The 12,821-nt window shown below is 44.5% G+C and overlaps 2 protein-coding genes across 5 annotated transcripts in view; one reads left to right on the top strand and one right to left on the bottom strand.

Annotated features, from left to right (window-relative positions):
* Window positions 1-5,135: 5,135 nt before the first annotated feature.
* Window positions 5,136-11,309, bottom strand: LOC141278021 (uncharacterized). The gene is made up of 2 exons (XM_073801022.1): window positions 6,816-11,309; window positions 5,136-5,898 (listed from the first exon to the last, which is right to left on the bottom strand). Exon 1 carries the CDS (start codon window positions 11,300-11,302, stop codon window positions 10,673-10,675), a length of 630 nt encoding a protein of 209 aa, XP_073657123.1. The 5' UTR covers window positions 11,303-11,309; the 3' UTR covers window positions 5,136-5,898; window positions 6,816-10,672.
* MYO5A (myosin VA) overlaps window positions 11,155-12,821 on the top strand; it is a 186,635-nt gene continuing 184,968 nt past the window's right edge. For all 4 annotated transcript variants that reach the window (XM_033851686.2, XM_033851685.2, XM_019946568.3 and 1 more), the window contains exon 1: window positions 11,155-11,327. In XM_033851686.2, the coding sequence (XP_033707577.1) occupies window positions 11,301-11,327 (27 nt within the window). In that variant the 5' untranslated portion in view covers window positions 11,155-11,300. The remainder of the gene's footprint in view (window positions 11,328-12,821) is intronic.

The raw sequence follows: 12,821 nt of genomic DNA, 5'->3' as shown, positions 1-12,821 counted from the left end.
CGTAACTTTCTTTCTTTTTCGTTTTTTTGCAGTACGCGGGCCTCCCACTGTTGCGGCCTCTCCCGTTGTGGAGCACAGGCTCCGGACGCACAGGCTCAGCGGCCATGGCTCACGGGCCCAGCCGCTCCGCGGCATGTGGGATCTTCCCGGACCGGGGCATGAACCCGTGTCCCCTGCATCGGCAGGCGGACTCTCGACCACTGCACCACCAGGGAAGCCCTAACACATAACTTTCTACTCCTGCTCCCTTGTGCGTGCTGCAGTCCCACCCATTCCCACTGCCCCATCCCATTTCCATTCTGAAATCATACATCCAAGATCCTTTTGCCCCTGTTGAACATGTTTCTTTTCCATTAAACACTTCCCCTGTTTCATAGTTTGGCTAGCTCTTTTTCATTCTGAAGTCGGATCAAATTTAACTTCCTTAGATGAAGTCTGATTCGTTATTGCATCCCTAGCACCTAGAAACAGCTTATACATACTACATGCTTGTTGAATGAATAAAGTGAAATGGAATATTGGGTTGGAAATTAAGTGAGAAACCAGATTAAGGTTATGGATGCAGAGAGATGATGATTCTCCATTCAGTCACGTCTAACCTTTCCTTCGTTGCAGTAGGCCTTTATACTCTGTTTCTCTGCATGAGGAGAAATGTCAAGGAGCTTTGCTCTCATAAACCTCACATCACTGAAATTGGTGCGCCTGATTTTCCATGGCAAGGATGTATTAAATGTTCACTGCTTCTCTACTCTTGCTTGTGATCACAACCTTGCAAACATTCTGCATCTGGTTTCTGAGGCTCTTTATTGCCCCATTACCAATAACTTGGGCTGGTTAGTGTCTTGTAGACTCTCACTTTCCTGCAACTATACAAGCTAACATTCCTAATGACTTTGTCTATAGATGTAAGGTGCCAGTTGCTTGAGTTACTGCAAAAATGATCACTATAGGGCAGCCATATTTTTAGGATAAAGATCAGAAGCAGACACACCAGTGCGCAGCTTTCTGTCACACCACACTTAACAAGTTACAGAACACAAACCTTTCACTTCTTCAGTAGAATATCCTGGGTATATTCTGTTACAGTATTGCCAGCTGTTTGCAGTATATTCACATTCCTATGGGAGATTGGTTCTACAGAAGCAAAGGGAGGAAGAACTTCAATAAGAGGATGGTCGTCTACAGAGTAGAGTGCAGCAGAATGAAGAGTGGCACCTGAGAAAAGGCCACTGGAAGTTGGTATCACTGATCATTTGGAGAGAGCAGTTTCAGTAGAGGTGTGCATGGGCCTGGGACAGAGGGACAGAAAAAGAACAATAAGTGATTAAAGGTGAGTTAGTGGAGAGGATGTGATTTTTTGAGAATTTCTGAGGTACATAAAAGAAGATACAGTCTTTGGCTTTGCTTTTAAATGTAGGAAAGATTTGATTTTGGTTACAGATAGGCAAAACAAAAGCATGGGAGAAAAACCAAAGATATAGAAGAGGCAAGAGGGCAAGAGCTGGGGTTGAGAGCATGCGTGAGGAGATTAGCCTTGGCATGTCTTCTAAACAGAGGATGAATGACTAGAGTGCAGGTGGGGGAAAGAGATACTAGAGGAGAGTGGTCACTGAATGACCTTAGTCTTACTTGTAAGAGGGGGGTTGAGGTCATTTTCCTGGAGGGTATGAAGAGAAGAGGGTAGAGCTTTGAAACCCAGGGACTCTTTATAGCTTTGTAAAAGCACGTATGTACTTAACAGATCCAGAAAGGATCTAGAAATTTAAAAGTGGTTTCGTTGGGATCATTGTTTGAATTCACAACGTTTTTTAAAATTTAAATTTTTTTAAGGAGAACTGAATGGAGCAAATGCCTTCTGTGGGGCATCAGTCGTTGGGGTAAAAATGTGGAAAAGAATGGTAGAACCAAAACCTGGTTCTAAATTAAATTATTAGATTTCTTTTCCTGCTCCTCTTCACTTTTTTAAAAGGTAGAAGTATACTTGTAATGATTCTAAAGTCAAGTAGTACAGAAGGACATGGTGAAAAGCTAAGAATCACAAAATATGCCTCTACCACCAAGTTTAGCTCCTCTACCACTGGAGACGTTCAAGCTGTTTTGTGTTTCTTCTGGTAGTTGCCTCCATGCCTCTCAATAGTATGTTTATACCACTGTTGCTTAATTTCTTAATTTTAAACATAAATTAATAGTTTTCAAGACTGATAAATGAGGATTAAGCTTATATTTCCCACCTCCCTTCCCTCCCACCCTCTTTCTAGGATCATATCACTACTTTTGATTCCTCTATAGGCTTCCTTTACAATGTCTAATATATTTTCACCATTATTTCTTATCCCATTGGCTGTCAACAGTATTTCTTGTCTCTCTAGTGTGTAATATGACAATATGAACACCACTGTCCTTCCTTTTGACTCTCCTCCCTTCTCTTGGCCTTTGTCATCTGTGTTCTTACCTTATTAAGGTTGATAATACTTGCATTCTATTTTATAATCATTATTAATAGTCCTCTTAGCTTTATAGGTTGATATAGTTCACTGCAGATCACAGTGTATACTATGATTTCATTTTTTAAATCGCTTTTTGTTTTTCTTGGTGTTTCTGATTATTTTTTCTCTTCATCCTTTTGGCCTCTATCATAACCACAATTATTTTAATGTCTCCCATCACATGAAGTATTCTATAGAGTCATCCTTTTACTCCAGAAAACTCCCCTGTAGGCAGGTCTCCTTGCTTCAGTCCAACCTTGTTGATTTCTTATCCTAATGCATAGTCATCACCTTGGGACTCAGCTGCTCCTCCTGATCTGAATCCATTATTTTCTAGATTGCATATGGCAACCATTGCCTTTTGCCAGTGTCTTATGTCATATTCCCCAGAAGTGGGAACTTCCCTAGAAGTGGAAGTTCTTTATTTTTTAAAAATTTCATGGATAGTTTTATGTGTCATGAACATCTTTCTCCAGTCTGTGGCTTGCTTTGTCTTAGTTCGTGATATCTATTGATACATTCCTAGTTATATTTTAGAACTTAATTCAAACATACCTTTGTGAAAACTGAATATTAATTGTTAATATTATTAATTAACAATTAATAATTGTTAATTATTCCATTTTCTGAGACACAATAACCATTTCCATATAACACTGTTTTAGCACTTAATCACAATACATTCTAATTGAGTTCATTTATCCTTTCTTACAGGAAAATTATCTTATTTTGCTCCAGCACTTAGCCTAGTGCCTGGCCGTTTTAAGTGCCCAATAAATATTTTCGGAAAGAAACTATACCCTTGAGATATAGCCATTCCCATTCACCACATTCATCCCATATACCACTCTATAATGGTCAGGGTTCTTAATCACAAATTCATAACTGGCTCATTTAGGCGAAAATGGATTCACTGAAAGATATCAGGTCACTTACAAAATTGTTAGAAAGGCTGGAGAAACAGTCTTGATGTAAATCTAGGAACAACCCCAGAAACGTGCTACAGCAATGGCCTGATGTGGATGCTGCTGCTGCTACCGCTGCTGCTGCTACCACTCCTGCCACCAACCACTGAAAGCCAGGAGCCCGACTTTGATGTGACCACTGTTGTCCTACAAACTTGGCTACCTCTGCTACTACCTTCATTGGCAAATGGAAGTTCTGGGCAGAGCCTGTTTCTCCATGTTTCTCACTTCTGTAACCTAAGTCTTGTGCAGATGAATCTGATCTTTGTGGCTTAGGTCATATGACTGCATCCAAGCTGCAAAAGAGGAGGGAATTTGCAACTATCAGGAGGCAGGACTAGTGTAGAAAATTCCCCCAAATAGAGAAAAGATGACAGATAGGCACAAATATGATAGAGACCATTATACCTTCCCGTGTGCTTCTGCAATACAGCATTGCAATGTTGTCTACTTGAGGGAGCAAGAACTTCATGGAGCTTATGATTTCCTTACTCATTTTGATTTGACATGCCTGGAAGCATTAAAAGAGGATCTTAAACTATACAGCAGTATTATACCCAAGTAAGTCAATAAATTGACACAGTGCTAATCTTTGAACTATTCATCATTTCTGGCTGACCCATCAAAATGCTCTTTTAGAAGTCACTCAGTTTTTATTCAGCTTCCATTGGATCCTGCAACATGGCACAACCAGGCAGTCAAAGGCAGGGAGTGAATATGTGAGGAGAGAGAGGACTGAGAATTTGATTAATAATATCTTAAAATTGTAGAGCACTGTCGAGTTTCCAGTACACTTTCTCATTTATCTGATTTGAACCCCTCAACAATACACATATAAGTTGTCTGGTTTTTGCTTGTTTTAAAAAAAAAAAAAGGCTCAGGTTTCTCACACTGGTAGAGTTTACAGGTGAGCTAGGGGACAAGGCAAGAAATCTATGTGGTAATAGATACAGAGTTGGAGACATCAGTATGAACTCTTGTTTGATTTAATATAGAGAGCTACATCAGAAATATTTTTAGATATGTGTACATACACAGGTTAGTGTACACATAATTGCTTGCTCTGTGGCGGAGAGGGCCTAGAAGCAATGATACCCCAGTAGCAACAAGGCCCAGATCATAGCTTCTAATATTGTTCTCCAATGAAATGAACCAGGACTCCCTGGAGAAATGGCTGATTCTAGGACTGTGGCAAGGAATAGACAAGATAGAATCTTGTAGTGCTAAAAAGAAAGTGCTTAAAAAATAAAAAAACAAAACACACAAAATGATGGGGCAGTATGTCAAACGGACACAGGTATCAACTGAAATCTCCCAATGGCCAAAGCTTGAACAATTTGAGCAGCAAAATAAAGCAGTATTAGATTATAATGCAGGGACTTCCCTAGTGGTCCAGTGGTTAAGAATCGCCTTCCAATGCAGGGGACATGAGTTCGATCCCCAGTCGGGAAACTAGGATCCCACGTGCTGCATGGTGCAGCCCCCCCAAAAAAGTCAATTATAATGCAAAGTGTAAAATAAATATCCATGAGTCTATACTGATATAAATGAATGAATGAATAAGTGGGGGAGATGAGACAAATTGCCCACATAGAAGAATTCCAGGTTTATGGAGGTACTCTCCTCAAGGAGTTGGAGAACAACTCTCCACTCCTTAAGTGTGGGCTGCATATGGTGACTGTGTTCAAGTGTATGGAAAGGGGCCCGAATTAGTTTGCTAGGGCTGCCGTGACAAAATACCATAGACTGGGTGGCTTAAACAACAGAAATTTATTTTCTCACAATTCTGGAGGCTAGAAGTCCAAAACCAAGGTGTCATCTATTTTGGTTTCTTCTGAGGTCTCTCTCCTTGGCTGACAGTTGGCTAACTTCTCCCTGTGTCCTCACACAGTCTTCCCCTTGTATACATGTCTGTATCCTAATCTGTTTTCCTAAGGAAACCAGTCATATTGAATTAAGGTCCAATTGACCTCATTTTAACTTAACTACCTCTTTAAAGACACTATCTTAAAATACAGTTATGTTCTGAGTTATTGGGGGTTAGAACTTCAACATACGAATTTTGAGGGGACACAATTTAGCCTACGACAGGGGAAAAGAATTGCTGTACAGTGAAAAAAACTTGACACTTCCTGAGCCAGATGATCAAGGTCGATATCAATCATGATGTTACGTCAACGGTGTTGTCATGTTGATACTATGACCCTTGATATAATGTGGTGAAAATAGCATTTTACCTCTGTGGTCTTCCTCACAAAAACCTATAACCCCAGTCTAATCAAGACAAATCCCAACTGAGGGACATTCTACAAAATACATGACTGGTACTACTCAAAATTCATGAAAACTATCCTTGTCATCAAAAACTAGGAAAGGGAGAAACTGTCAGCCAAGAAGATCTGAATGAGACATAATGACTAAATGTAATGTGGCATCCTGGAGGGATCCTGGAACAAAAAAGGACATGAGGTAAAAACTAAAGAAAACTAAGGAAACCTGAATAAACATAGGTTTTAGTTAATGATACTCTATCAACATCAGTTCAGTAATTGTAACAAACCTACCATACGAATGTAAGAAGCCAATAAGGCAAACTGATTTCTGGGTGTTTTAATCTGTTCAGGCTGCTGTAAAAAAATACCATAAACTACCGGGTGGCTTATAAACAATAGAAATGTATTTCTTACAGTTGTGGAGGCTAGGAAGCCCAAGATTAAGGTGCCAACACATTCAGTGTCTGGTGAGAGCTGACTTCCTCATACATGACTGTTTTCTCACTGTATCGTTACATGGCAGAGGGGTGTGAGATCTTTGGGGGGTCTCTTTTATAAAAGGCACTAATCTCATTCATGAGGGCTCCACCCTCATGACTTAATCACCTCCCAAAGGCCCCACCTCCTACTATCATTCCCTTAGGGTTAGGGTTTCAACGTATGAATTTGGGGGTGGCGGCATAAACATTCAGGCCATTGCACAGGGTATATGGAAACTCTGTAATATCTTTGCAGTTTTTCTATAAATCTAAAACTGTCTAAAACAAAATTTATTAAAAGACAAAACAGGGAGTTCCCTGGTGGCCTAAGTTAGGATTCCAGGTTTTCACTGCTGTGGCCCAGATTCAATCCCTGGTCGGGGAACTGAGATCCAACAAGCCCTGTGGCGTGGCCAAAAGAAAAAAAAAACAAAAAGCAAGGCTCATATTGGCTAAGAGGCTTGCCCCAGGTTAGCACTGGGACTAGCATCTAGGTCATTTGATTCTAAGTCATTTTCACTACCGAGGGGCTTCCACCACTACCTCACGGAAGGGAGCTGTGTGTCAGTGGTTGCGGGAGGTACGGGATGAGAGTAGCTAATAAGTACTTACAATCCAGTAATTCTGGAAGATCAAGGCAGTATAAAGCACATGAGTGCTATGGATTCGAGCAGAAAGTATTTCACGATCTAGAACAAACAATCAACTGATAGAAGGAGCTAGGTGCAGAGGCTGCTCCAATAGCAGGTGGTCAGCACACAAGCTAGAAAACTGGGAACAAAGGGCCAGAGATGAGAGATATTTTAGGAAACCCAAGATTAGAATCTAGAATTAGAGTAATAGGTACTGGGAATAAAAATAATTGCACCGTTTGAATTAAGTACTGTCCTTTTTATCCTCCTTGCCTGGGGAGACATAAAGTGTGGCTAGGCCTAAGCTCCCAAGTGAGAGGGAGTGAGGATAACTGGCTGGAGCTAGGGAATTGAAGGGGTGGGGATCCGGGAGTACCTGTCTGCCTTCCAAATTTCAAGTATTTTAGGTCAGTCTTCCTCTCTTCTTCACTCTGCTTTTTCTGCTTCAGAGCCTAGGTCCCTCTGGCTGTTCCTTTATATATCTTGCAATGATAAATGACCCCTCCTCAACTCCATATCATCATTTGGATCTCCTGATGAGCTATTTGGGGTTCCCACCCAAATGTCACCTATGCCCATGGCTAGTCCTCCGAAACGTTAAATATTGGGATACGCAAATGCCAATGAATGTACTATAACCAGTAACACAGTACTTTGCCTCTGGCCTCTAGAATTACGCCAGTCTTACAGAATTAGAATTACTACTTTATATGACCATGCAGCATGGACTGCCCCTTCTCCTACCCTTGCAGCCACTCCTTGCAGTGAGCTCCCCCAGGCCAAGGACCATATTTCATTCATCTCCATCTTTACTCTCTTCAGTGCTACCACATGATAGACCCTCAATAGATCTTTTCTTCAATTTGAATAAAGCAATGACCACCCTACTAAAAATTGCTTTTTAGTTTTTCTCTCTCTTCCCTATTTAGTTTTTCTCCATTGTACATTGTTATGTGTTGAATTGTGTCCCCCTAAAACATGTTGAAGTCCTAACCTCCACTACCTGTGAATGAGACTTTATTTGGAAATAGGGTCTGTGTAGATGATCAAGTTAAGATCAAGGCACTAGGGTGGACCCTAATCCAATATGACTGTGTCCTTAGAAAAAGGGGAAATTTGGACACAGAAGCACACATGCACACAGGGAGAACACCACGTGAAGATGAAGACAGAGATTGGGGTGATGCAGCCGAAGCCAAGGAACGCCAAAGATTGCTAGCAAACCTTTAGGATGTAGGAGAGAGGCATGGAGCAGATTCCCCCTTCCAGCTCCCAAAAGGAACTAACCCTCCCAACACCTTGTTCTGGAACTTCTAGCCTCCAGATCACCTAGTACATTACTGTCTAAAACACCCAGGTCATGGTACTTTATTGTGGCCCTAGCAAATTAATACACTTATCACCTTCACCTTCTAACTTTATAATTGTCTATCTTCCAGACTAAAATGTAAGCTTTGTGGGGTCAGGGATTTTATCTGTTTTGTTTACTCTCGAATCCTCAACATGTAGAAGAGTTTCTGGTACAATGTAGCTCTCAATATTTGTTGGAAAAAGTAATATCCATGAACACTTTAGAGGAAAGGGTTTGTTCACAATAACTTGGACACTGTTTTTATTTGGAAAACAACCTACATGAAAATATTCCCACTTATAAAGCAATAATTGAAAACATTATCAATTTAAAATAATATACAATATACTCTGGCTACTTTTTCAGAGGGGGAAATCTTAAACCCTCAGAAGTTGGTCCTATTGCTGGTTTCCCCAGTTTACCAATGACAGAGTGCTTGGGACTGTGAATATACATGGTTAAGGTAGGGAGGTCAGCCATCAGGGTTTCCTAGTTGTTTCTTCCAGCTTTTTTTTTTTGCTGTACGCGGGCCTCTCACTGCTGTGGCCTCTCCTGTTGCACAGCACAGGCTCCGGATGCGCAGGCACAGCGGCCATGGCTCACGGGCCCAGCTGCTCTGCGGCATGTGGGATCCTCCCCGACCAGGGCACGAACCCACGTCCCCTGCATCGGCAAGCGGACTCCCAACCACTGCGCCACCAGGGAAGCCCTCTTCCAGCTTTTAAGTCTGCTCTTCTGAAGGAGATAACGTAAGGTCCAGGGCAGAAAACCCTTCTCCCTTTCCTCATCCTTATTACCTTCCTCCTACCATGGGCCAAATATTTGAGTGGTTGAATGCATGTGTTCAGGTATTAGAAGAGAATAATTCTAGTGTCTTTTCTTCCCTCTGTCACTAGGGAAAACAAAACAAAACAAACCAAAAAACTTCGCTGACACCTGTAACACAACACCGTTTTAATTTTTTAGTTTTTTCTCAGTTTAGGGGAAGAAAATGTTTTCCTCCACCCTCCTAGGGTCCCTGGTTGGGCCTAAAAATTAAACTGACAAAAATAGATTAATGCAAGAAAAGCATACTAATTCATATTGTTTTACATGATACAGGAGCCTTCATAAGGAAATGAAGACCCAAATAAATGGCAAAACTTATTAGCTTTTATATTGGGTTGAACAAAGAGAAGCAATTGTGGACAAGTGACTTAACAATGTGGGGAGGCTAAAGGAAGATAAGAACTATTTTAACAAGGTCTGTTTGTTTAGAATTCTCTTGGTCTTAACTTCTCCCCTTGATGATAAGAACAGTACTTTCCTTCTGGTATTAGGGAGGACATCTTTCATATAGGAATTTCATCTTCTGCTTTTAAGAAAAAGAAGGAAGGTCATTATTTTTCTTGTATTTGATGTTTTGCAAGTGCCCCCAACTCAAGATAGTCAATATACCAAAGCAGCGTCCCCTGGGGTGATACACCCTGCACCGCTTCATCGGCATACTCAGCATTTCTCAACAGTCCTAGGAGGTAGGTACTAGCTGGAGGGTGAGAAAACAGAGTGGTTACCACCTTACACAAGGCACAAAGAAACTCTTAAATCTCAATCCAGTGCCTTTTCTGGTGTACTGCTGATAGCTGCACAGGTTTTCTCTTTTAAAGAAAGGGTGGTATCCAAAAAGATGAAAGAGATTTACTTTCAGAATTGGAAGGTACAGAGCATTATGCAGGACTCTGTAGCTATTACCTCTGGCATGTCTGAGGAGACTGTGGGCAGTGAGCAAGGGGAGGAGAGGCCTGAGTTCCAGGGAGTGAGGACTGGCCTCAAATGTCCCCCTCATCAATGATCTTCCTTCAAATATACACGCAGGATACACACACTACCAAGGGGGCCAGCCTTGAGAGATAGTTTTGATAAAAACCATCCCAGAGTCCCATGACTGGCACTGGGCACCACTTAGAGTTCAAAGAAATAAGGAAAGATGAGCACACTAAAGAGGCTGGGATGAAAAAATGGAGATTAGCTAAACTGGAATGAAAGCGTGGGTGGGGAAGAGGTAGAGGGTGAAGACGGCATCAGGGTGGGGTGGGAAGATCACATTCTTGGGCTTGAAGTGCAAGGATAACAGCGATTAGATAGAGAAAGAGGGCTGGGGCAGAAGGTGAGTGGCACCGTTACGAAGGCGCAGGCCTAGGATAGAAGGAGGCTCTAGGGCCGCCCCCTGGGGGCATCTTGTTACCAGGTGCACTTAAATTTCTGTAGCTTAAAACAGGCCCCTACGCTCTGGCTTCACGAAACGACCCTACGGCAGATGCCGAGGTGTTCAGGGTGACCTTGGTGATTCTTTCAGATTATCCGTCCTCGCTCACTCCCAGACGTGTACTGCTAATAAGGCTCTTCTGGAATTCTAGGTTATTCCATGGCCTTCCAAGAAACTTCTCCCCCTATCCTTTCCCTACCAATGTTTGGAAGCACAGGAAAAGCAGCCTGCAGACTCCCATTTACCTGGACACCCTGAGTGACACCGCTATCGCTGCCCCTCTCGGAGGCTGGGCTATTCTGCACGGTCCAGGGCTCGCTTGGGGCCTGGGGCATCCCGGGGGCGGTGTGCGGCCAGTGGGTGTCCTGGGGCGGGCTTCTGGGTCTCGGCAGCGCGGGAGGAGGCAGCGGCGACGCTGGCTGACAGGCTGATGATGCCCGGTGCCCGCAGCCGATGGGAGGCAGCGTGAGCCCGAGAGAACCCGGAGCAGCCGCGGTGGCAGCGCTGGAGCGCAGCCTCCTCCCGCTCCCACAATGCACAGGGCGAGGGCGGAGGCGGCGGCGGCGGCGGCAGCAGCATCACCGGCTGTAGGGTTGGCAGCGGCGGCGACCCCGAGGACCCCGGGCACGCCGAGCGCGCGACACAGCTCGCGGCGAGCCCGGGAGTGATGGCGAGGCCCCCGCTGGCCGCCCGCGGCTGAGACGCCCCACCCCACCCCACTCCGCCCCGCCCGGAGCGGCCCGCCCTGCCTGGCCCTGCCCTGCTCCCTGCCGGCTGCAGCCCCGGCGTTTCCTAGTCGGCGCGGGCAGCCGCCCAGAAGAGGTGCGGCCTCCGCACAGGCGGGGGGCGTCGGCGCCGCGGGGCCCGCCATGGCCGCGTCGGAGCTCTACACAAAGGTAAGGCGCCCCATGAGCCGCGCCTTGGGGAGGGGGCCGCGCGGCCCGGCGCCGCCAGCTGTCAGGCTGGGGAGGGGCCGGGGCGTGGGGACCCAGTCCGGCCCCTCCGGCACCACCCCCTTTCCGAGCATTTTGAAATCCTCTGCCTTGCCCGCCGGTCGCCCGCAGAGGCACCTTCCTTGTTCGGGCGTTGATGGTTAAGGCGGCGGAGGGAGGCCTGCCTCGGTGTGCCTCTGTGGCCCCTGCCACCCTTCTTGGCCTGGGAGCAGTGCGGGTTTCTAAGTGGAAAGCGGGTCTGTGTGGCTTTAGTAGGGCGAGCCTGGGGCAGGATTGCTCAGCCTTCCGTCTTGCTTTAGGAAAAATCCTGGCTGGTGGGAGATCCTAGATCTGACAGATTAGATGGTCGGTCCCTCCCCTGGGGACACGCGCTTAAAATAACGTCTGGTGTTGGTATGCGGTGCCACTTCTACCGCCACCCAACCTTTCTGTGAGGTATGGAATCTTGCAAAAGGTCGCCAGTCGATTTTCACCTTTAGGTGCCCGGTTTCAGATTGCTACCCTGGGGTGGAGAGCCCCTGGGGAAGATGCAGACGAATAAATGCGAGCTGATTCACTGGGGTGGTCGGTACTCATTTGTCGCTGGGAGTTTGCAATCTGCATGTAATCCCTTAGAGCCTTGTTAGGCTCCATGTCTTCACCATCCTCTGGGGTGAGCCTTTTCCTTCTGGGTTTTGTTTAAGGGAAGTGGCAGCCTTTCCTTCTTATACTGACAGCAGTATTCTCGGGGGCTGGTAATCTCTGAATGGCATATTTTGGAGAACTGTCCCTTCAAGACAGTGTGTGGTGCCCTTTGTGACTGTGTGTAGTCATGGCATTTTATACTGTCACTCCTGTGTAGGTAGATGTTTTGCCAGCTATTAATTACCTCTAATTCCAGTTAACAGAATTAACCTTAACTTTTTGAGTTTGCATCTGAGGCCAAGTCTACATTTATGGTCTCAGAATCACTGCTTCCAAATATGACCCAAGTAAGCCCAGGGCTCAAGTTGCAGCATGTTATAGAAGGAAGAGGTCTGGACCCGCCATCAAGAGAACTGGATTCTAGCCCTTGATTCTAGCCGGGGCCTTTTCACTTACTGTGTGACCTTGGGCAAATCACTTAACCTCTCTGTGCTTTAGTTTCCTCATCTGTAAATGGAGTTAATTATACCTGCCCTACATCTCTTACAAGGTTGTTGTTGTGAGGATCAAACAATAATACATGGGAATGCTTTTCGTAACCTGTGAATTTCTCTACAAATATGAGGTATATTTCTTCAACCATGAAATGAGTTTGCATGAAACATTTCCTGGGACCTCTCTCTTTCCAGCTTCAGATTTGAGGACTGCACAATGAAACTTCTCTCTAAACCTGGTAATTCTTTAGGCATTGTAGATACCTAATGTATGATTGAATGCAATTGGAAATTGATCCAAAGTTACTTTATAAACAAA

Source organism: Tursiops truncatus, chromosome 2 (assembly GCF_011762595.2).
Source record: "Tursiops truncatus isolate mTurTru1 chromosome 2, mTurTru1.mat.Y, whole genome shotgun sequence".
NCBI classification, from domain to species: Eukaryota; Metazoa; Chordata; class Mammalia; order Artiodactyla; family Delphinidae; genus Tursiops; species Tursiops truncatus.
The sequence above is the reverse complement of the archived record's forward strand: the minus strand, read 5'-3'. Positions and strand labels throughout refer to the sequence as shown.